At 39.3% G+C, this 22838-nt stretch overlaps 1 protein-coding gene across 4 annotated transcripts in view; it reads left to right on the forward strand.

The window, feature by feature from the left end:
• Lin54 (lin-54 DREAM MuvB core complex component) overlaps nucleotides 1-17603 on the forward strand; it is a 65052-nt gene extending 47449 nt beyond the window's left edge. For all 4 annotated transcript variants that reach the window (XM_055594621.1, XM_055594618.1, XM_055594619.1 and 1 more), the window contains exons 5-13: nucleotides 254-470; nucleotides 5788-5861; nucleotides 6160-6357; nucleotides 7354-7445; nucleotides 8088-8159; nucleotides 9431-9533; nucleotides 9683-9820; nucleotides 13374-13576; nucleotides 17205-17603. In XM_055594621.1, coding sequence (XP_055450596.1) covers nucleotides 254-470; nucleotides 5788-5861; nucleotides 6160-6357; nucleotides 7354-7445; nucleotides 8088-8159; nucleotides 9431-9533; nucleotides 9683-9820; nucleotides 13374-13576; nucleotides 17205-17406 — 1299 coding nt within the window. In that variant the 3' untranslated portion in view covers nucleotides 17407-17603. The remainder of the gene's footprint in view (nucleotides 1-253; nucleotides 471-5787; nucleotides 5862-6159; nucleotides 6358-7353; nucleotides 7446-8087; nucleotides 8160-9430; nucleotides 9534-9682; nucleotides 9821-13373; nucleotides 13577-17204) is intronic.
• Nucleotides 17604-22838: the final 5235 nt, after the last annotated feature.

The raw sequence follows: 22838 nt of genomic DNA on the forward strand, positions 1-22838 counted from the left end.
TGTGTGCGTGTGTGCCTGTGGAGGCTAGAGGAATGCAGCTGATCCCCTGGAAACTGGTTTCAGGTGCTTGTGAGCTGCCTCACAGAGATGCTGGGAACCAAACTCTGGTTCTCTGGGAGAGAGCTTACCCGCTGAGTAGTCACTTCTCCAGCTCCAACTGAATACTCTTGTTCATGAGCACGTTCTCTTACCTGAATGACTGTCCTGAGTTAACAGATTAATGGTAGGCATGTTGTTTTGTGTTGTTTGACAGACAGTGAAATCAGCTGTGCAGACCATCAATGTTGGAGGAATGAGCACATCACAGTTTAAGGCCATTATTCCTCTGGCAACTGCTCCCAATGTCCAGCAGATTCAAGTGCCCGGAAGCAAGTTTCATTATGTCCGACTTGTTACTGCCACAACGGCCAGTAGCTCAGCCCAGCCAGTCAGTCAGACTCCCAGTGTAAACACTCAGCCTCTTCAGCAAGGTTTGTGACCATTTTTCTTTTACCAGTAACGAATGCTTTTTAACATTGTTAAAGAGCACTGCTTGAAAAAAAAATTGCCATTTCCTTTGACAGCATGAATGAGCAGTAGTTACTGAAGTAAGAACAGAGTGGTCTGTAAGCACTGTTATTCTGTGAGAGGTTAGTTGCTATAACACCAGATAATCATAAGTATTGGTTAATTGGGTAGCTGTTTTTCTGCTTACACCCCCACTGTTTATATCAGTTGGGTAGATTTAGTTGGAACCTCATGCTTTATTTAATTTCTGAACTATACAGCTTTTTGCTAAGGTTTGGGTCAGCTGAAATGACAAGTGGTCAGTGTATAAAGAAGAATGTAACAATTAGTTTAATCTTATTAGAATAGTGCTTAATATAAAATTGCAAGTGGTAAGGCCACTCAGTTGGCAGAGTGCTTGCCCTGCGTGCACAGAGCCTTAGGTTTGCTCCTTAGTACCACAAACTGGCTGTGGTTGTCCCTGCCTTGTATACCTCATACTAGCATCAGATAGCTTTTGTTTTTTTGTGACTTATTTATTATTTACTTTCCATCCTTGTAGACCCTTCCCTCTTCCCCAGGATCAGAAGTTTAAGGTCCAGGCCAGCCTGTAAGCAGACTCTGCCAGCAAACAGACACAACTTCCTGTTACCTGATCCCTCTGCATAGACAAATGTCACTGTTCTCACACTTGGCTAATTTTAAAAGTTGAGCAGAATGAAAGGTTCAGAATAGCTTATAGCTTAGAGCCTATTTTTCTTTGGGAAATTGCTTTATGCTCCAACAGTGTCAAATTGAAGAGATGTGTATGTCGCTAAGTGGTGTGCCCACCTCACACGTGTCGGGCTTTGTCTCGATCCCCAATACCACAAACCAAACGCAGATGTGAATGGAAGACTCACCAGCTGGTTATTTTTTCAGTTCTCCTTGGAGGGTGGGCCATGGGTCTCAGCATGTGTGGAGGTTTCTCCATCCCTTATGTGGGTCTCAGGGATCAAGCCTGGGTCTGTTAAGCTGGGTGGCCAGCACCTTTACCCATAAGCCACCTCCCTGGCTCTGTCATAGCATTTTTAGCGAAGGTAAGGAGAATGAACTTACATGTTGTGAACTAAAAGACTCAAGTTTTGTATTCTTAGTACTTAAATTTAACAGAGATAAATCCAATCTAACCATGTATCATGGTGATAAAAAGCACTTGCTAGCTGCTATTGGTTGTATTTTATGGGTTTTGGATGTATATACTATTCTATAACTCCATTCCCAATGTAATGTTAGCATTGTTTTATTCATTGGTATGAGAAGAAAAAAGAAAAAAAAATATGAACTGAAGATAAGGGAAAGCAGAGGAAATGGATTTGGACATCCATTCTAATTCTAATGTATTTATTCTTCCAACCAAAGGCTATTTTCTACATTTCTCTACTCCATTTCTTTTCCTTTTGTCTTCCTCACAGTCTCTGGACTGTTCCTGCTTCCAGACTTCTTTGCCTCTCTCTTGTCCTCCCCTCTCTGCCTCTTCCACCCTGCTCTGCCCATTCACATACATTCTTCCAGCCCATTCACATGCAGGTACTATGTGTACACTTTCTCTCATGCTCACCTGTGTTTTTCTTTTCTGTCTGTCCTTTCATAAAAGATCTGCATATTTATAATATGTATTAATGTATAGGAATAGCAAGTTGAAGTTTTCATATATAAGCTAAAAAGGTTCTCTAGTTTATTAGTGCATTATTGTAAATGTGGGTACCTAACTTTTCCAGGGGGGTTGTACATATTTGTGCATGCGTGGGGGTGTGTGAAGAAAGTCACCTATTGATGTCACAAGGCAGGTTATAACCCTTCGATATTATTTTTCTGAGTATCAGGAAATTGTCCTGTCCCATCCTGCTTGCTTTGTATACTCACAGGAAGGTGACCATCATCTCCTCTCTCCAAGGAGCAGGCTAGGGCTCAAGTGTGCATTTGAACTTTCTTTTTAAATCTAGTGTTGCTAGGACTGGTCTGTAATGGCTTTTTGTAATATTCTGTAAATCATCCTTTGGTGTAACTGGGGAGAATCAAACTTAGAAATCACTTCAAATCCAATGTCACTTTGTCTTACTCTATGTTCTATTGCTGTGAAGAATCTCATTATGACCTTTTTATACAAAGGCTTTTTCATTTACTTTTTAGAACAGTTTTCCTCCCAATATCTGCCTGTCTTTGAGACCAGGCTCCCAGCTTTACTGTTGCATAAGTAAAACCCCAGGTGATATCCTTCCTAGTTTCCTAACTCCCACCCCACCTCCTCTCCCATCCCTTTCAAGGCTTTGGAAATGGCAGGAAGCAGTTTTTAGAATTACATCTATTTGGCCCTGGACCAAGTTTTTTAGTCTGTTTCCAGCTTGTTACCTGAGTTTATCCTTGTTTCTGCACACCAGGTTTCTGTCTTCTGCAAGCCACCTTATTTCACGTTTTTAGTTGGCTATCCTCATTTGGGTAGCTCTGAGTGGCTGGCCGCTTCTTCCCTTACACCTACTGTTCTAGCACTTGGCTGGGGTGGGGAGTGGGAAGCAGGGTGTTGGTAAGTCAGTTCCTTTCACAACTCCCGGTCTCTGGCATGCACTCGTTTTCCCACCGCGGTGCTGCTCCCCCATGCTTGCACCCTTCTGCCTTGCCTTGTTTCTTGCAATGTGAGTTGGACTGTTTTACATACAGCTACCAAGTAAATTTTCCTTTGTGTTGTTTCAATAATATTTAGGTTCCTCAGAACTCCTAGAAACATCGCATTGCCTATAGAATTAAACATACAGAATAAGACTGGGCATGATAGTGCATGCCGTAGGCAGAAGTAGGCAGGTCTCTGAGTTCAAGGCCAGTTTGATCAATATAGCAAGTTCCAGGCCAGCTAGGACTACAAAGTGAGATCCTATCTCAAAAGTTAAAATCAAACTAAATTTAAAAATACAAGCCTGGGGGGCCTGGAGAGATCGCTCAGTGGTTAAGAGCACTGACTGCTCTTCCAGAGGTCCTAAATTCAATTCCCAGCAACCACATGGTGGCTCACAATCATTTGTAATGAAATCTGAATTCTTCTGGTGTGCAGGAAGACAGAGCACTCATACACATAAAATAAATAAATCAGTAAATAAGTAAGTAAGTAAATAAACAAAAGAGTAAGGTTAAAAAAAAAATACAAGCCTGGTGTACTCCTTTAATCCCAGCACTCAGGAGGCAGAGATGGGAGGATCTCTGAGTTCAAGGACAGCTTGGTCTACATAGCAAGATCCAGGACAACCTAAACTACATAGATAGATCCTCTTTCAAACAAAACAAACAAACAAGAAATTGAATAAATATGTACATTTCTACCTAAACATTCAAGGTTTTTCAGTTTGCCTGCTTTAATCCTATGTTCCGCTTAGACTGGCGTGTTTACTAACACACTGTGAATATGCTTTGCCGCTTCTACTCTCCTGCTCTGCCACAGTCTGTGTGCTGCCTCCGCCACTGCTGCCGACCTGGGAGTCGCAGCAGTCCACCTGCCTCTACCTGCCCAAGTGCTGGGATTAAAGGCGTGTGCCATCCCACCGGGCTTCATTCTATCTTCTGTAATAGTATCATTTTAGATTTTTTGTTGTTGTTTGTTTGTTTTGTTCTTCAAGACAGGGTTTCTCTGTGTAGCCTTTGGCTGTTCTGGACTCACTTTGTAGACCAGGCTGGCCTTGGACTAACAGCGATCTGCCTGCCTTTTCCTCCTGAGTGCTGGGATTACAGGTGTGTGCCACAGTGCCTGGCTAGATATTGTTTATTTCTTGAAATTTAAATATAAAACACATAGTTTTACTGCTTCCTTTCCTTCCTCTATCACTTCCCTCACGTACCCCGTGCTCTCTCTCAGATTAATTAGCTTAATTTCTCTAATTCTTGTTACACACACACACATTCATAAATATAATCTGCTCAGCCCCTGTACTTGTATGATTATGATTTCAGTATTTCTGTGGGTTTGGAGAGATGACTCAGCAGCAAAGAGAGCACATGCTTCTCTTGGAGAGGACCAGGATTCAGTTCCCAGCACCTTTGTGGGAATTCAGCAATTGTCTATAACTCCTTAGGGACCAGACATGCTTGTGCAGAGACAAAGTGCAGTCAGGCAAACATGGATACATATAAACTAGATCTAAAAACATGTTTTAAATCATTTTTTGTGTGTGTACTTCCCTGATCTGTTCCATGATAAAATTTGGAGAGCAAGTGCTTTATCCTTGAGTCTCCACAGGAGCACTGGCCATAGTATTTACAGAGAAGCGAGGTAAGGACGGCTGGTGTGTACTGAGCACTTGCTGTCTGGTGGGAGCTGGCCTAACCCACTCCAAGGAATGGACTCCATACATCCTCACACCCTGTCTGAGTGGTGACTGCATGTTTCAGGCAAAGGGCAGAACTGGGACCGGGACTGCTGGGTCTTCTGACTTTAGAACTTAAAATTTTTAATGTGTGTGTATGTGCGCGTGCACATGTGCTCATGTGTTCATGTGTGTATGCATCTGTTTGTGTGTATGCTTGTGGGTGCATTAGTGTTAAGTGTGTTTTTGGGTGTGTGCTTGCACATGTGTGTGTTTGTGTGTGTGTGTCTGTGTCAGAGTTGTGGGAGTTGTTTCTTTTTTTTTTCTTCTATCATGTGGGTCCCAGGGATTGAATTCAGTCTACCTGCTGAGCCATCTTGCCAGCTCAAGAACTTAGATTTTTCACCTTTTTGCCCTGTTGTCTTTTGTAAATACTGAGTTGTGTAAGCAAGATCTTTTCTCTAGTTTAAAGAAACACAGAAATTAGAAACAGTAGCACAGAATGGTATACTTAGCTGAAACTGTAAACGGCAGTTCCTTTGTGCAGTGTTGTCTGAGGCTTCTGAGCACAGGCTGTAGGACTTTAAGGGGGCTGCCCCTCACCTGGGCGGGGTACTCACCTGAGTTAAATTTGCTGGGTGGAGGAAGCAACTTTGAAAGGTAACTACTTTTTGTTTTTTTGTTTGGTGTGCTTTGGTTTTTATTTGAGGCCAGGTCTTTCCTTGTAGCCCTGGTTGGCCTGGAACTCATTAGGTAGATCAGGCAGGCAAGCCTCCAAGTCACAGAGATCCACTTGCCTCTGCCTCCCAAGAAAGGTAATTATCTTTGATTAAAGATTGCTCAAAATGAGAATCAAATGGAATCCTTTAAGTTGTTTCTTAAGAATACCTTGAAAGATAAGTATTTTTAAGTGTTTTGAGTACTGTTTTCTGTAAATAATTTGTTTTTTTCTTTCTTTTTTTTTTTTTTAAAGCAAAACCAGTAGTTGTTAACACCACCCCGGTACGGATGTCAGTTCCATTTGTCCCAACACAGGCCGTTAAACAAGTGAGTATTGTGCAGCTTTTCAGGTTTTTTAGTCATAAGATTTAATTATAAGGCATAGTGGCATACGCCTGTAATCCCAGCACTCAGGGAGGCAGAGGCAGGTGGATCTCTGAGTTCGAGGCCAGCCTGGTCTACAGAGTGAGTTCTTGAACAGCCAGGACTTCACAGTGAAACCCTGTCTCAAAAGACCAGAAAAAAAAATAAGGTTTATGTATAAGAGATTTATACTGAAGTAAACACCTACAAAACTGATGTTTTTTTATTATTTAGTCACAAATTTTCTTTTCTTTCTTTTTAGGTTGTTCCAAAACCTATCAATTCAACTTCCCAACTCGTAACTACGAGCCAGCCACAGCAACGGCTTATCATGCCTGCCACACCACTGCCTCAGATCCAGCCCAACCTCACCAACCTGCCGCCAGGTACTGTGCTGGCACCAGCTCCAGGAGCAGGCAACGTGGGCTACGCAGTGCTTCCGGCACAGTACGTCACTCAGGTGAGTGGGAGAGGAGAATGTTTAGCTCTGCCATGTTCTAAAGGTAGTACAAACATCAGCTCTGTGTTAAGATGGTTCTTCCTAAATGCTATATTAATTGAACATTTGAATTTCTTTGTTTATAATTTAGAAATATACAACACAAATATGATTTAAAAGTTGGGCAATTTTGAATAGTTTGGTGATAGGGCCAGGCTATATGTAGAGTAAGTTTTAAAAAAATTTACATTAAAAATTGGAATTCCGGTGAATTTAGTAAAGACTGCCAACACTGATGTTCATTTCTACACACAAATACAGTGCTACTGGCTTGTGTTTAGAAATAAGCTGTAAAGTCCGTTTCTTGGAAACAGGATCTCACTCTAGCCTAGGCTGGCCTGGAATTCACCATGCTTCTGCCTTCATACTGCTGGGAGCATAGGCATGGAGCACTGTTTTCTCCAAGGTGTTGTATCTTAGGTGTTCCACAGTGCTGAACGCCTGAGTTCTGATTACAAGAGAATGGAAAGTCACATGTGTTCTTTGCTATATCCAGCGTCTTGTGGGGCTATGATTAAAAATGTTCAGTCTTCTTCCCATAACATTTCATGTTTCTATAGCAACACAGAATAGAAGGTGTGGATGGACTGCCCCTCTTCATTGTTCACAATGTGATAAATAATAAGTACCTATGTTACAAGTGGGTTCATTGCATTTCTTAGTTAATGGATGTTATTTTGGTACTTGTAGGATGTTCACCTAGAATTTTCTATAATTCTGACATAGTCCTTTGTAAAGTAATGTTTTTATATCTGTAACATTCAATGCTCTAAAACATTCATGCTGTTTTACTAGTGTTGGTTGAGGTCTTTGGAAACACACCATGAGGTTTATATAAAATTCAGTTCCCACCCAGTGCTTTTTCTATTTGGGTAGACATGCGTCTTACTTATTGTTATGTCTGAGAGTACTATCCATTTTTGCAAATATTATCTGAACTTTTTTTTTTGCCAATAGTTACAGCAGTCTTCGTATGTGTCTATAGCAAGCAACTCTAATTTTACTGGAACATCCGGCATCCAGACACAGGCAAGGCTTCCATTCAATGGGTGAGTATTTTGAATCTATGTAAATTAAATTATCGAATCAGTTTAAATGGAGCATTAAATAGATTTATTCCAAATATATTGCATTTGGTTTTCCCCTTAAGCTGGTATTTGTCTAAAGTACTTTGTTTTGAAATACTTAAAATGGAAAGGTCTAGGAGCACTCAGTGAAGGACCCTTGTGTCCTCTGCCCGTTCTGCCATGTTTTTTCTGCTCACTGTGAACATGTGTAAAATGATTTGACTGTTGTTTTTCAGTGGTTAAGCTTTGGCTTTTGCGATTGTTTAGCTGTTAGTTGCTGCCTTTGTCCTATCAGCCTGTGAGCAGTGCTGAGTTGAGTTAACTAGTCTATCCCCCACACCCCCCCATTCTTCCCTATGCCAGTTCTTCTTCCTGCTTTTCCTAACGAAGCCCTAGGAGATTGTGAAACTACTTTCAACGTCAGCGCTCTCAGAGGGAGAGTGTGTGTGACGCCTTGTAAGCAGTTGCTGGTGGGGAACAACCTGGTAAAGTTTTGCTAGGAATGGGTGCATCTGTTAATGTTTACTGTAGGAGGGATTCATAGATTGAAGGGTTTTCTTGATTTAAATAATTATTTTAAATGATTGCAATTAATGTTTTTTCTGTGTTTATGTGTCTGGATAGCATAATTTCATCAGAGTCTGCGAGTCGGCCCAGAAAACCCTGTAACTGTACAAAATCACTGTGTTTGAAATTGTGAGTAGTTTTATTATTATTTAATATTTGATACAACTAGAAATGTTCTTAAAATTAAATGAAGCTAGATGGGGATGGTAGTACAAGCCAAACAATCCTAACACTTGAAAGTGGAGTGAAAAGGATTCTCTGCTACATGGTGCCCCTGACCACACGGAACCCTGTGGATAGATATATGATAGAGGAATGACAAAGAGACCAAATTAAAAAGTCCTAACAGACAAATTTTATTAAGTCTAAATAATTTAAATAAACCTAAAGTGAATGGTTGAATACTATCCTTTCATTGATTCAGAAGAGAATAATTTGAGCATGGTGCCCTATTGTCTGTATCCCCAGGACTGAGGAAACTGGGGCAAGATAGGTGTTCAGGATCATCATGGATTATTTATGATCGTTTGGGACAGCCTAGACCACAGTGTAAGACCCTGTCTGGAAAACAACAACAAGTAAAAACAGAAAATAATTTTAGAGTCTTCTATATGCCATTAGGGCCAAGAGCCCCAGCAAAATGAGACATAGTTTCATCTCAGTACTGACAAGTTTGATCTTGTTTACGGCTTTGTATGTGGTCTCCCAAGTCAGGGGATACTTGTCGTTTTAAGAGTCGCTGGATTAGAGGCTAGAGAGCTGGTTAAGAGCACTTGTTGCTCTTGCAGAGGACCAGGGTTCAGTTCCCAGCACCTAAATGGTTACAACCGTCTGTAATTTCAGTTCCAGGGCATCCAACACCCTCTTCAGACGTCCATGGGCACCAGGCCTGCATGTGGTACATATACATACATGAAGAAAAAAACACTCATGTGCATAAAGTAAATTAAAAAAAGAAGTTCGTTGGATGGTTAATTCTCTCACTAGGATTACTGTATAAAGTTTGACATGGAAAGTTCAGTGACAAGTACTAGTCCTGTTGGAGGTTTGGAATTCCAAGCATCACTGTCCCAGCTTCTGTAGCCCTTAGAAAGTCTGAGGCTGGGCTCCTTTTTCTCAGGGTTTTGAAATAAGCATTTAAGGGTACATCAAGTCATATAGTTTTGTGTTGCCATCTGTTAAATGCACTAAGTTTTTAGGATGAAATTCCAGGGGTTGGTGGCTCTCATTTGACTGTCAATCTGTATGTGGTTTTGTTAACTTTGTATCTAAGTATCTCTGAGTCCATTCTATACCTGTACCACATTTATAACATGTAGAAGGTGTATGTATACATAATCAGGTAATCGCTAACTTTATTTTAAAATGATGTTTCAATCTTATTCTGATTTTATCTTCAGATACTGTGATTGCTTTGCAAATGGTGAATTTTGCAACAACTGCAATTGTACTAACTGTTACAACAATCTGGAACATGAAAATGAAAGACAAAAAGCAATAAAGGTGATTCTTTCCATTTAACTGACAGAAACTCTTTACCTATTTTTAAAGAACCAGTTGCTCTACAAAGATAAATACTAATTCTTTACCTTTGAAGTATTTAAATTGAATCTATGATTTAACCTCAGTTGGTGTTTGATCTGTTCCAAAAGGCATGCCTTGATAGAAATCCAGAAGCCTTCAAGCCGAAGATAGGAAAAGGAAAAGAGGGGGAGTCAGATCGACGGCACAGCAAAGGGTGTAATTGCAAACGGTCAGGATGTCTTAAAAACTACTGTGAGTGCTATGAGGTAAGCTGCTGGCTGTGAAGATAATCTAGCCATCTTTTGAAAACATTATTTAAAAATTGGCAAATCACTGTGCTGTTACATTTGAAAAGATGCTTTACAGAAGCTTTTCAGTTTCATGAGGTCCCATTTACCCATTTATTAATTGTCGCTCTTAGTGCCTGTGCTGTTGGTGTTCTGTTCAGGAAGTTGTCTGCTGTGCCAATGAGCTCAAGGCTCTTCCTCACTTTCTCTTCTAACCAAGTTAGTGTTTCTGGTTTCATGTTGAGGTCTTTGATCCATTTGGACTTTAGTTTTGTGCAGGGTGATAAATATGAATCTATTTGCATTCTTCTACATGCAGACATCCAGTTATACCAGCACCGTTTGTTGAAGATGCTGTCTTTTTTTCATTGTATGGTTTGGCTTCTTTGTCAAAAATCAAATGTCCATGTGTGTGGGTTTACTTCTGGTTCTTCAATTCAATTCATCGATCTCCCAGTCTGTTTTGTTTTTCTTTTCTTGTTTTTTGTTTTTGTTTTGTTTTGTTTTAATGTACATTGGTGTTTTACCTCCACGTATGTATGGGTTAGAGTGTCAGATCTCCTGGAGCTAGAATTACAGACAGTTGTGAACTGCCTGATGGGTGCTAGGAGTTGAACCAGGGTCCTTTGGAAGAACTATCAATGCTCTTAAATGCTGAGCCATCTCTCCAGCCCCTCCCCCCCATATTTTTTTTTTTTTTTCAAGAAAGGGTTTCTCTGTGTAGCCTTGGCTGTCTGGACTCCTGGAACTCACGGAGATCCACCTCTCTCTGCCTCCCAGAGTGCTGGGATTACAGGCATGTGTCACCCTGTCCAGCTCTCCCTGTCTGTTTCTATGCCAATATCATGCAGTTTTCATTACTATTACTCTGTATTACAGCTTGAAATTAGGGATGATGATACTTCCAGAAGTTCTTTTACTGTACAGAATTGTTTTAGTTATCCTGTTTTTTGTTTTTTTTTTCCATATGAAGTTGAGAATTACTCTTTCAAGATGTACAAAGAATTGTGTTGGAATTTTGATGGGAATTGCATTGAATCTGTATTGAATCCCATTGAATGGGATTGCTTTTGCTAAGATGCCCATTTTTGTTATGTTAATCCTACTGATCCTTGAACATGGGAGATCTTTCCATCTTCTGATATCTTCTTCAGTTTCTCTCTTCAAAGACTTGAAGTTCTTATCATACAAGTGTTAATTTTTATAAAACTATGTTTCTTTCTGTTTCTCTCTTAACCTAGCTATCACAAATAATTGAGACTCTTTTATAATTGTTTAATAATAAGCTTCCCAACATCTTTGGCATCTTAAAATCCAGCAAGCCAGTCTTTTTCACTTAATGCTAGTATCTATTTTTGCTTTTTTATTGGAGTAACTCATAAAACATTAGGCCTGTGTGTATAAACCATGTCATAACATGTACAAAACAAACCTATACCTTTGGATTTGAAAGCATTAGAGCAAATCTACAGGAAAAGAGAAGATAGTATTACTCTAAAGCATTAGAGGTGCAGTTAGTCCATGTCTGTATCATGGAACAGTCAGGACAGGCTAGCTCATGAACTTAAACTTCTGCGAACCTAATCACTGAATTGAACTGGTTAACAGTCAGGGAATCAGTGGAAGTAAATAAGTAGTAGGATGGTTGAAAAGTGTTGGATTTGTCATTCTCAAACTCACCTGACAAAAAGAAAAGAGAAAAACGAAAAACCAGGAATGTATCAAGCCTTGAATAACAGTGGTTAATTGATGATGTTTTCTAACAAACAGTTGGAATTTTTTGTTGGTACTTGGACATCCAGTTGAGTTGGCTTTGGGTCCTGTTGGCTTACCTCTGGACTTCTGTTTTGTTTTTTTTCACCTATCCTCAAGTTTTACTTGATTATGTGTGGCTCTGCATGACAGCCAAATGCTTCTGCCTTTTCTTGTGTTATCCCCAATTCCTCTTGGACTTCTGGGGAAGCTGAATTAGCAAAGCTAAACAGACAGCATGTTGTAATCTCTTTCTTATGCTCTGTTAGTGTCAGAACAGGAGAGATGGCTCAATGGTTAAGAATGTTCACTGCTGTGGAACAGGTGAGAATGGTGGTGGTGCACGCCTTTAATCCCAGCACTCAGGAGTCAGAGGCAGGAGGATTTCTGTGAGTTTGGGGCCAGCCTGGTGTACAAAGTGAGTCTAGGACAGCCAGGGCTACACAGAAAAACACTGTCTTCAGAAAACAAAACAAAAGGAATGTTCATTGCTAATATGTCTCCTCTGCTGAAATTCTCCAAGGGTTAGGGAAATGTACAGAACAGTGTGCTTTCATGCCCCCCCCCCCATCACATTGGAAGCCCAGTGTGGTGGTGCACATTGTTGGCGATGTGAGAGGTGTTAGAACTGGATAAGAAACAACCTAACCACATCACTTAAGATATGCCTCGTCCAATGAGTTCTATTTTTTAAAAAAATAAAATGAAAATCTAGTTCAGAGAAATAGAAGCTGTATTTGGGCACTCCTCCCCACCAAAAAAAAAAAAAAAAAATTAATGAATCGCTTTTGTTGCCCACGAACTCTAACCAAAACGCACACCCAGTATTAGAGGGGTGAATGATCTAAACATGTGGCTTATTGTGTCAGGGATCCCGCTGTGCTGGATAGCTAGGAGAAGGCTTTGAGGAAAGGAGGTGTACCAAAGCAGGCGGGTGATTTTTGTAAAAACAAGCTAAAAAGGACAGTTCTATATTTGTTAGTTGCTATGTGTACCTACAGTCTGGGTTTTCAGAGTTACTTATTTAGTGTGTGTGTTTGTGTGTGTGTTTGAAACATGGTCTTATGTAGCCTAGGCTGGCCTTGAATTCACAATATAGGTCAGGTTGGCCTTGAACTGTTGATGGACCTGTTTCCATTTACCAAGTGCTAGGATTATAGTGTTTTCATGTAGACATGCTTTATATTTTCACATAGGAGAACACACCAGTTTATGGATGTTGGGAATGGAAGGGCTTGGGAATCTGACTTGGTGAGGGAAGAAAAAAACAGTACATGAAATCCCCCTTTCCACTTTTCATCTTTTTGAGATAGTGTCTTACACTTGTAGCCTAGGCTGGCCTCAAATTAATGACAGTCTTTCTGCCTCACCTTCACCAAGCTCAGGTATGAATTTCTTCCAGTGTAAAACTGTGAGTTTGTATAAGTATGAAGTCACTGACAATCAAATGGTGATTTAATTGAGTGGTTGGATTCTTAGTGACTTTAAAAAAAATTGTCTTTTAAAAATATTTTTAATGTTCATTCTGAAGAAAATGCTAGTCCTGTCTGGGTGAAAATCTGTAGTCAGAATGGAAGAGGGCTGAAAGGCCTTGCATGAAGCACTGTTCTCATTTAACCCTTGATTTACCAACTGGCAGAGCCTTTGTTAGCAGAACATGCTTTCTTTCATGTAAGACATCAGTTGATAAGATAATGCTGTTATTTTTCTGTTGAGGTATCTTCTTACAGTAATATTTTCTACTTTTGATTTGGAAACTTCCCTTTGGCAAATCTTTCAGGCAAAAATAATGTGTTCCTCCATATGCAAATGCATTGGCTGCAAGAATTTTGAAGAAAGCCCAGAACGGAAGACATTGATGCACTTGGCAGATGCAGCTGAAGTCAGGGTCCAGCAGCAGACAGCAGCAAAGACCAAGTTGTCCTCTCAGATCTCAGACTTGCTTACCAGGCCAGCCCCAGCTCTGACCAGTGGAGGAGGAAAGTAAGTCAATACTTCTTAAAAACCTCTTTTTTTTTATTTTTAATTTTTTTTCTTAAAAACCTCTTTTCATCTGTTTTCCAGATTGTTCCTTTTTAGTAAAGTTTCTTTTTAGGAAGACAAAGTTTTAAATTCGGACTCCAACCTGTTGCCAACCTGAATTTTCTATTTTCCTTCCATCTTTCTTACTTACGTACTGTATTCCACAGTGCACAGCAATCCTTTGTATGCTATAGATAATTTAGCTGGATTGCTCTCTCCTGACTCAAGTTAAGTATGTACCTGAAGAAACTCTTAAGAAAGCCAGGATCTCCCCTTCCTTCAGCATGACTCCTCACTTTCCTAGTCTCTTGCCTTGTCTGTGTTCTCAGATACTTGCCCATCCTCCATACACTATAATACTGTGGTTTTGTGTCTGCTTCACTAGACGGCTGTGATCGGGAGTGGAGTAGCCATCATTTGGAGGTACAGTGCTGTTGCCCTTAGCTGCCCAGTAGTGGAGGTAGCTGTTATTTGGAGTTTCCGGTAGCTTGTGCAATAGAGCAAGACCCCATCTCAAAACAAAACAAAATAAAAAATAGCTGGACATGGTGGCATAGTCCTTTAATTCCAGCGCTCAGGAGGCAGAGACAGGTTGATTCCTGAAATGAGGCCAGTCTGGTCTACAAAGCAAGTTCCAGGACAGCCAGGCTATACAGAGAAACACTATCTCAAGCCAAATACATAAATAAGACAAAATTAATTAATTAAAAAAATAAACAAAGGTATTATATATACAATATATATTATACAATTAACTGAAAAGAATATGTTGTTGAAAATAAAATGGTGGGTGTTGGGTTATATATTATTATTTATCATTAGTCCTAAATCCTGGGAACCTTAGCCAGGCCTACCCCATTCTCCCCTGCCCAGGTTTTAGGCCTTTTAATTAACCAGTTAGGTATAAGGTCTTAGACAGGTTTTACAACAAAGATAGGTGTCTCTGGGCAGTAATCAGATCTTGAGGGCCAGTAATTAGCATCAAAATACAAGCAGCAGACCAACCCCCAACAAGAATATATATCAAAGTGTTAAAAAATAAGTGCACGTGTCCCCTATTGGAGTTGCTTCTTAGTCTGTGGAGAAAAAGTACTCTGTGACTCTGGTCCCAGATTTCTGCAAACTGCAAGAAACATTTATGTTGCCAGTATTTTTTAAGGCCTACTATTAACACAGTAATTTGGAATTGGATTTATATTAGGCAGTGTATTAGAGATTAATTTGAGAAATTATTAAGAGAATAAACCTTGCAAATGATCTTTTTACAGTGATTCTCAGTGGGTTGCAACCTCTTTGGGAGAGGGTCAAATGACCCTTTATAGGGGTTGCCTAAAATATCTGCATATCAGATATTTACATTATGATTTATAACAGTAGTAAAATTATAGTTATGAAGTAGCAACTAAAGTAATTTTATGGTTGGAGGTCACCACAACATGAACTATATTAAATGGTTACTGAGTTAGGAACGTTAAAAATCACTGATCTATTAAATGCTTAAGTTGAACAACAATGCTTAAGTATAACATTTGTAACAGTGAAACACTTTTTTGGTACAAAATAGTTTGGTTTTTAGTTTAGTTTGTTTTTTTCTTTTAAGTTTTGGAGGCAGGATCTTAATATGAATTTGTAATTCTTCCACTTCAGCCTCCTGAGTGCCAGGGTCACAAACCTGTGCTACGACACCCAGCTTACCTATGTGTTTATATGTTTTATGAGACACACACACACACGTGGAGTGGGTTCTCTCCACTTCACGCTGGCCCAGCCTGGCCAAGTCAGCTGAACTCTTCATGAGCTCTTAGAACTGAATTATTATTTACAAAATTTTGACTGAGGTATGTAAAAACGGCCAGATAGCTAATTAGTGTTGCGACATAGATTCTTTATAATCTTTTAATGATACATAAAGAATATTCAAGCTAATCTCTGGATGTTAAAGACATTACTATAGTAAAAAAGTTCAGTCCCCCTCCCCCAGTGTTCATGATGTAAGTGTAAACATAAAATTATCCCTGTATGGAGAGGGATATAGCTTAATGGTAGAGCATTTGTGTGTTGAGGAAGTCCAGCCCCCAGAAAAACACACACATACACACACACAATCAGTGGACACTGTAATTAGAGCTTCGTTTTTGAGAAGTTGTATAAGGCTGGGTAAGATAGCCCGGGAAAGATGGACCCAAATTTGGTCACCAGAGCCTACATTAGAGAGCTGGGTGTGGTGACAGGTAGTAGTAATCCCAGCTCTGGGGAAGTTGAGGCAGAGAATCCTTGGGGCTCAGTGACCAACAGCCATAACCTTCTTGGCAAGTCTCAGGCCAATTGAGTCCTCAAAAGATAAGGTGGGCTGCCCAGGAATACTATCCAAAGTTGTCTCCTCTTACCTCCACTTGCACCCTCATGTACCCACATACACACGTGCTCTCTCTCTCTCGATCTCTCTCATATACTAATAGAAAGGCAAACATGGTAGTTATGCCAGCATGCTCACTATATTTTGTTGGTGTCTTGAAATTCTTTTTTCCTTCTTCTTGTAGTTCCCAAATATTTTACGTATTTTGTTATTCTGTATTTTATTATTACTATTATTGTACTATTTTTGCTATTCACTATTACTATTATTACTAGTATCTTATTAGTGTTACTAATGAGTTGTATAATATCCTGACAGTAAAATGTTTCAGTCCACCATCCCCCAAAATTTATAGTAATATTTTCTAAAGTGCCTCTTTAAAAGGTCAGGATTGCAGTAGATTTGTGTGACAGTCTGAGGCTCAGTAACTCTTGTCACTGTAGGCTTTAAGTTCTGCCTATATGGAGTCAGTAGTCTACCTGTGACTGCTTGTAGGGTGTTGTCAGTTATCTGCTAACCTCTTTCAGGCTTTGAAACTACTTGGCTACACTGTAACAAATTCATAGGACAGTATCTATTTCCTCTTTTGTTGTGTTTATTGTAATGGAACAGTGCACAGTTTGGTGTGCTTTTTTGTTTGTTTGTTTTGTTGTTGAGACAAGGTCTCTCTGTATAGCCCTGGTTCTCCTGGAACTCACTCTGTAGATCAGGCTGGCCTCCAACTCACAGAGATCCTCCTGCCTCTGCCTCGTAAGTGGTGGGATTTAAGGTGTGTGCCACTCACCTTAAACAAAAGGCTTTTGTTTGTTCTTTTTTTACAGCCATTATAAGGGAGTGTGGTAGAACTTTGTTTTCAGCAGTTCTTTAGTCCCTAGTAATGATTATAGAATACTTCTACTGTGTCAGAAAAGAGGATGTCAAACCAGGACGGTACTCATGGAGCATTTGCACACTGGGGAGATTTAAGTGGTAGACACACCCAGTTTATGTGTAGAAATACATCTTTTATTTTGCTAGATAACATTGTCTGGAGTAGATCATGTGTTTTATGTTAAGTGTATTTCCTGGTAAATATTTTAGATGCGCTCTCTGAGACCAAACCTGAGTCTTAGAGTGCTTGAGGATGTGCTCCCCTCATGGACCCCATGTCCTTTTGTGGTGCAGCATGAACATTCAGTAGAACCCCAGATCAACCCATGGTCATCTGTGTTTCTCTCTCAAAAATCATTTCAGATTGCCATTTACCTTTGTAACTAAAGAAGTAGCTGAAGCCACGTGTAATTGCCTTCTTGCCCAGGCAGAGCAGGCAGACAAGAAGGGGAAATCAAAGGCGGCGGCAGAGCGCATGATTCTTGAGGAATTTGGACGGTGTTTGATGAGCGTCATCAACTCTGCAGGAAAAGCAAAAAGTGACCCTTGTGCCATGCACTGCTAACTCTTGTACAAAAGACTGGCGTGGAACTGTGCAGAGGATTTAAGGTGCCAGGACACTTGATTTTTTAGAGGATAGTCTAACAATTACTGTATTTTAATTCATCCCTTGTTTTAAGAGACCTGAAACTATAATATTGAAAGAGAAGAAATTTTAAATGAAGAAATTAGTACATTTTAAATCTTAGTTAATTCTGCCTATGTCCCTTCTAAATTTTTTTCTTTAAAAATTTTTCCTTTATTGTATTATATATTTTTTTAATTTGCTTGGGTTTCCTAAGAATTAGATGTTCTGTCCTTCTGATTCTCTTGACAAAGAACATTCATAAATTATTGTAATATCGTTTATAAAGTATGGTGTTGTATGACTTTGTTCTGTAGAAGAAGCTAAAGCACCATGGGTGTTACCCATTCTTTGGCTCCAGATCCAGAATATTCACAGGTAGAATGTCCATATATCCAGATTCTTAATGAAACATATTCAAATAACATTTTGTTTAGAAAAACACCATCCTTCTAAAGAAAAAGCAGCTTTTTAAGGTGGATTCTAGAATACTATCTGTTGTCTCTTTGGGAAGATCAGAAGGGGAAACAATCCCTGTCACACCTTTCAGATATGAATGTATTTTCTTTAAAGAAAACAAAATATTAAGGGACAGTAATTTTCAGAGGATGGGCAGTGTGTCTTTATGATGAGGAATGGCTAACATGTTCTGGGGTGTCTTCATTTTCTTTGAAGGAGGTGGTATGTTTTGCAATAATTGTCAAAGTGATTATGGATAATTACTAAAATAAGATTGTGTAAATTGAAGTAAGCATTTTATGTCATGATAATATAGAACTCATAAGTATCAAGTACAAAATTTGGCTTGGATGGAGAAGCAAGGATACAAAGTTGTGAGATTATGTATGATGACGTTTTTATGCACACAGTTCTTTGTAGACCTTTTGAACTAAGTTTGAATCAATGTGTGACTCTTACCTGATTTACTAAAATGGACCTCCTAGCAGCTTCCACAATTGTAGTGAGCTTTTTATAAAGAAAGTTTAATACAACATTGTTTTTTAGCCAGTGATTTGGTAAGCTGACATATATGTGTTCTCATACTTGCAAAAAAAAAAAATCTAAATCATCTTCAATAATTAAAAACTATGAACTTGAGAGCCTATTTGTTGTAATAGGACTCTTGAGTTTATGACAAGGGGGAAATATGTTGGAATTGGGGCATTTTGTAAGGTACCTTAATTCTTGATAATTATTAGCATACAATTATTACCTTTCCTACAAGGACTCTGTAGTTGTATGTAGTTAAGTATGTATATATGTTCATATGAACATGAAAGATATAGGCAATAGAAATTAACCCCAAAAGGATTCCGTTATTCATTAAAGTACCCTTCTTTTAAAATGTGGACTTATGAAATTATAGTGCAGTAACTTTAAATGTAGATAATGCAGGCATTCTTAGCACCTCAGTCTAGCGTGTCTAAGTAAGCTTTGTATAAATGTAAATTAGTCTACAAGGACAAAATAATATCTAATCAAGTTATTTTTCAAAAGACTGCAATAAGTTTTTGGTCTAAACCTAAACTTTGTTCATTTTGTATATATTATGTGTTCATCCTCATTGCACCATTGTGATGTGTATTTATATACAGTGTGCACAAAATGTTTGTGAATTTTTGATTATAATTGTAGATTATGTATGATGGCATTGCTTAAGAATGTTTTGCTTGTAAAAATTTGAAGGTGCAATCAAATGCTACTAGTTTTGATTTTTAAGAAGCTTTCTAAAGTATCAGTCCCTTTCTTCCTGTGTGGTTCTCACTAAACAACTTTTTGTATTAGGCATTTGCATCAAATTGCTGAACAAAGTTAATAGCCACAGTAATTCATCAATTTCAAAAGATTATTTGGGGAGGGTTCGGTATATAATTTTTAAGCCCTATTTACGTCCCAAAGTAGAAAGATTATATTTACTAGAGCTATTCAAAAAGTACACTTTTCTATATTGTAAAATCAGGGCAGAAGAATAAATCATACAGAAAATAAACATTTATACTATTCTGTGAAAAAAAAGTTTTGCATTTTTTCTTTAGTTTAATAATACCAGTTTTAACCATTCACATGCAGGAAGCCTTTTAATTTACCTGATTTTCAAGTACATTTGACATTTCTTCTGAAAAAACTTCAAAAGATAACTTTGGACAATTCATTAATATGAATTGCATTGAAATAAGAATATGTCTGTACTTTTCCACTGCTAAGGCAGCAATGCTGTCTACTTTCTTTTAGACGCATTATGCTCTTGTGACCACCTCTTAGTTCTTGTGGCTCTGAAGAGGTAAAAGCAGCCTGTAGGTCTTATCTATGAGATGGAAGCTTGGTGTGATAGGGACCGAAGTGAACAGCACTGGCTGAGGAAGTGGGATGGACTGCCTTAGCTTCCCCATCATTTGATACTCCATAACTGACATTTTGCTCTTATGTAAAATGTGAATAAAAATAGCTTCAGAAAGTTTTTCTATTTTTGTTCTGTAATGCTGATTAGAAACAGAATTCATATCATTGAAGCTTGGACCTTCAGTTCTACCTCTGGGCAAATGGATCCCATAAGCATTGTGGTCTGTTTTTATGTTGTCAGAGATGCGCTCTTGACCCTGGGCAGCAAGCACTGCATTCACAGCCCTGTGGGAGATACCTTGCACAGTGTTTCTGGAGTATCTACTCAAAGCCCCAGAACCAAGCAACCAGACCACTACTGATGCACTTCCTACTGTTATTGGTAATCATCTTGCTTCTGTCAGGGATTGAACCTAGGACTCCATGCATGCTGGTCCTGTGTTGTGCTACTGAACTACATCCCTAGTAGTGAAGCTATTTTCTAATATGTGTGTTATTTAAGGTTATTTCCCAGTTCCTGTTAGTTTATCTGTAGATCAGATGTTTTTGTCTGGTTATTTTGATTTTCTTCCTTCTCTCTCTCTCTTTTCAAGTATCTCCCTGTTTAACCTCGGCTAGCCTCAAATTCATGACAGTCCTTCTGCCTCACCTTTGAGAGTACTAGGAGGGATTATGGATATGAGTCATTCACCTGGCTTTTTGTTTGTTTTGTATTTTTGAGGCATTGTCTTGTATAGCACAGGCTGCCTATACTAAGTAGGAAGGAAGGTCTTGAACACCTGGTCCTCCTCTCTTCCACCTTCCATTTCATGACATGTGTGCTACCATACTTGGTGTGTTGTGTGGGTTGTATTTTTTTATTTGTTCTTAGAGATTTATTTTTAATTGTGTACATGTGGCTTGTGGGTGTGCGGGCTAATATGTGAAAGAGTGTGAGTGCCTCCACCCCCAAACTAGAGTTGTCAGGTGCCTGCAGCTGGAGTTACAGGTGACTGAACCACCCTGACCCAGGTGCTGGGACCACAACTCAAGTCCTGGACATGAGCAGCATGAGCTCCTAATTGCAGCCATCTCTCTGCCCTTAGCGGTGTGTGCTTTTGCCTTTTCTTTTGTTTGTTTGTTTGTTTCTTTCTTTCTTTCTTTTTAGGATTTGTGTGTGTCCTTCATGTGTATGAGTGCTCCATCTGCACATAAACCTGCATGTCAGAAGAGGGCATCAGATCCCATCATGGATAGTTGAAAGATGCCATGTGGTGCTGGGAATTGATCTCAAGACCTCTGAAAGAGCAGCCAGTGCTCTTAAAGGATGAGCCGTTTCTCCAGCTCCTCTCCCCTACCATCCGCCCCCAAGTTGTTTTTGATCCCTGGTTGAATCCAGAGCCTAGCACGTACTAAAATAACTACTTTGCCCTCCAAGGTCACCTCCAAGGTCTAGACATGTGGGATTTGTTCTGTATGGTTTCTGAGACAGGGTCCTCACTGTATAGACCTTGCTCACCTGCAGACAGCTCAGCTATCTAGACCAGGCTGGCCTTGAATGCACAGACCTCTGTGTGCCTCTGCCCTGCAATTTCTGGGATCAAAGATGTACACCACCACACTGGCCAAGGCTTTTAAAAAGATAAAATATTTCTTAAATGATATTTTTTTGGGGGGGAACATTTAAAACATCCTTAACTTCTACTAGATGTTCAAGGTATTAGATCACTGGGACTTTTATAACTCTGTACTTTAAGGAGAATATCACACCAGGAATAAAAGGGTGAGCCAGTAGTCTTTTAATCAGTGAGGTGGATTAATATACGTAAGTGACAATTACACTTTAAAAATTGCAGGTCTCAAAGTTGCAGGAAGTGGTGGTGAATATACAAAAATTCTGAATTGTATACTTTTTTAAAAAATGAGTGTTATGACATGTGGATTATGTTTCAAAAAATTTTTTTTGCCAAAAAGTACAGAAAAAAATTCAGCACCCATTAATAATAATAATAATAATAATAATAATAATAATAATAACAATAATAAAACAACAACTCTCAAGCAAATTAAGACTAACCAGATAAAGAACATTTATAAAATGCCACAGTGAGCACACTCGTGGTGAGCCAGTGTGTTTTTCTGAGATTGGGAACAAGGTGTTCCTATTCATTGCTTTGTAGAGGTTTTTATTTCCTAAGGCAAGGGGAGAGACAGGTGCACAGACTGGAAATGAGTGAGAAGTCTGCACAGAAAAATCAGAATTGAATGAAAGGTGTCACAGAGCTTAGAAGTATGCAATTGTATTTCTACACGTAAGCAATAAACATTTAGAAATGGAAATTTTACAATTACCATTTATAATAGCATCAAAAGTAGGAAATATGTGTGTGCACATACAGTCTATATGCTGTAAATTAGAAAATGGTGATTTAAAAAGAAAAGATATGCCATGCCTTATATTATAAATTTCAGTGCCATTTCTTCCTAAATTTATTTATAGTTTGAGTGGAACTCTGATTAAACTCCCTGCACTAATTCATGTAGATTTAACAAGTAGGTGGGAAGGGGGGCGGGGAAACAGGCAGTTGGAAGACTCATACCTGATTTCAAAGCTGATAAAAAGCTACAGTGGTTAGAGCTGGTTTTGGAGAAATGAAAGACCAGTGGATTATAGAACACAGTAGGGCAGACATAGACTCACATATTTATGGTCAGGGTTTGACAGAGAATAGAATAGTTCAGTGTGGAGAGCAATCACACACCATTAGTACTGGGTCATCGGGGTCATCTGCACTTTAAAACAGGACACACTGCTGCCAGGAAATACTGACAGAAGCAACTTGAGGAGGAAAGGGTTCATCTCTTACATTCTAGGCAACAACAGTCTGTCACAGGAACTCAAGGCAGGAACTGAAACAGAGGCCACGAGGGACAGCAGGTTTGCCCCCCAATACTCATGGGTCAGCTTGCTTTCTCTTACTTCCCAGGACCTGCCCTAGGGTCATACCACCCACAGTGGGCTGGCCCTCCCACATCAACCATCAATCAAGTAA

This window comes from Psammomys obesus, unplaced genomic scaffold (genome assembly GCF_907164565.1).
Source record: "Psammomys obesus unplaced genomic scaffold, mPsaObe1.curated_primary_1811, whole genome shotgun sequence".
Taxonomy (NCBI): Eukaryota; Metazoa; Chordata; class Mammalia; order Rodentia; family Muridae; genus Psammomys; species Psammomys obesus.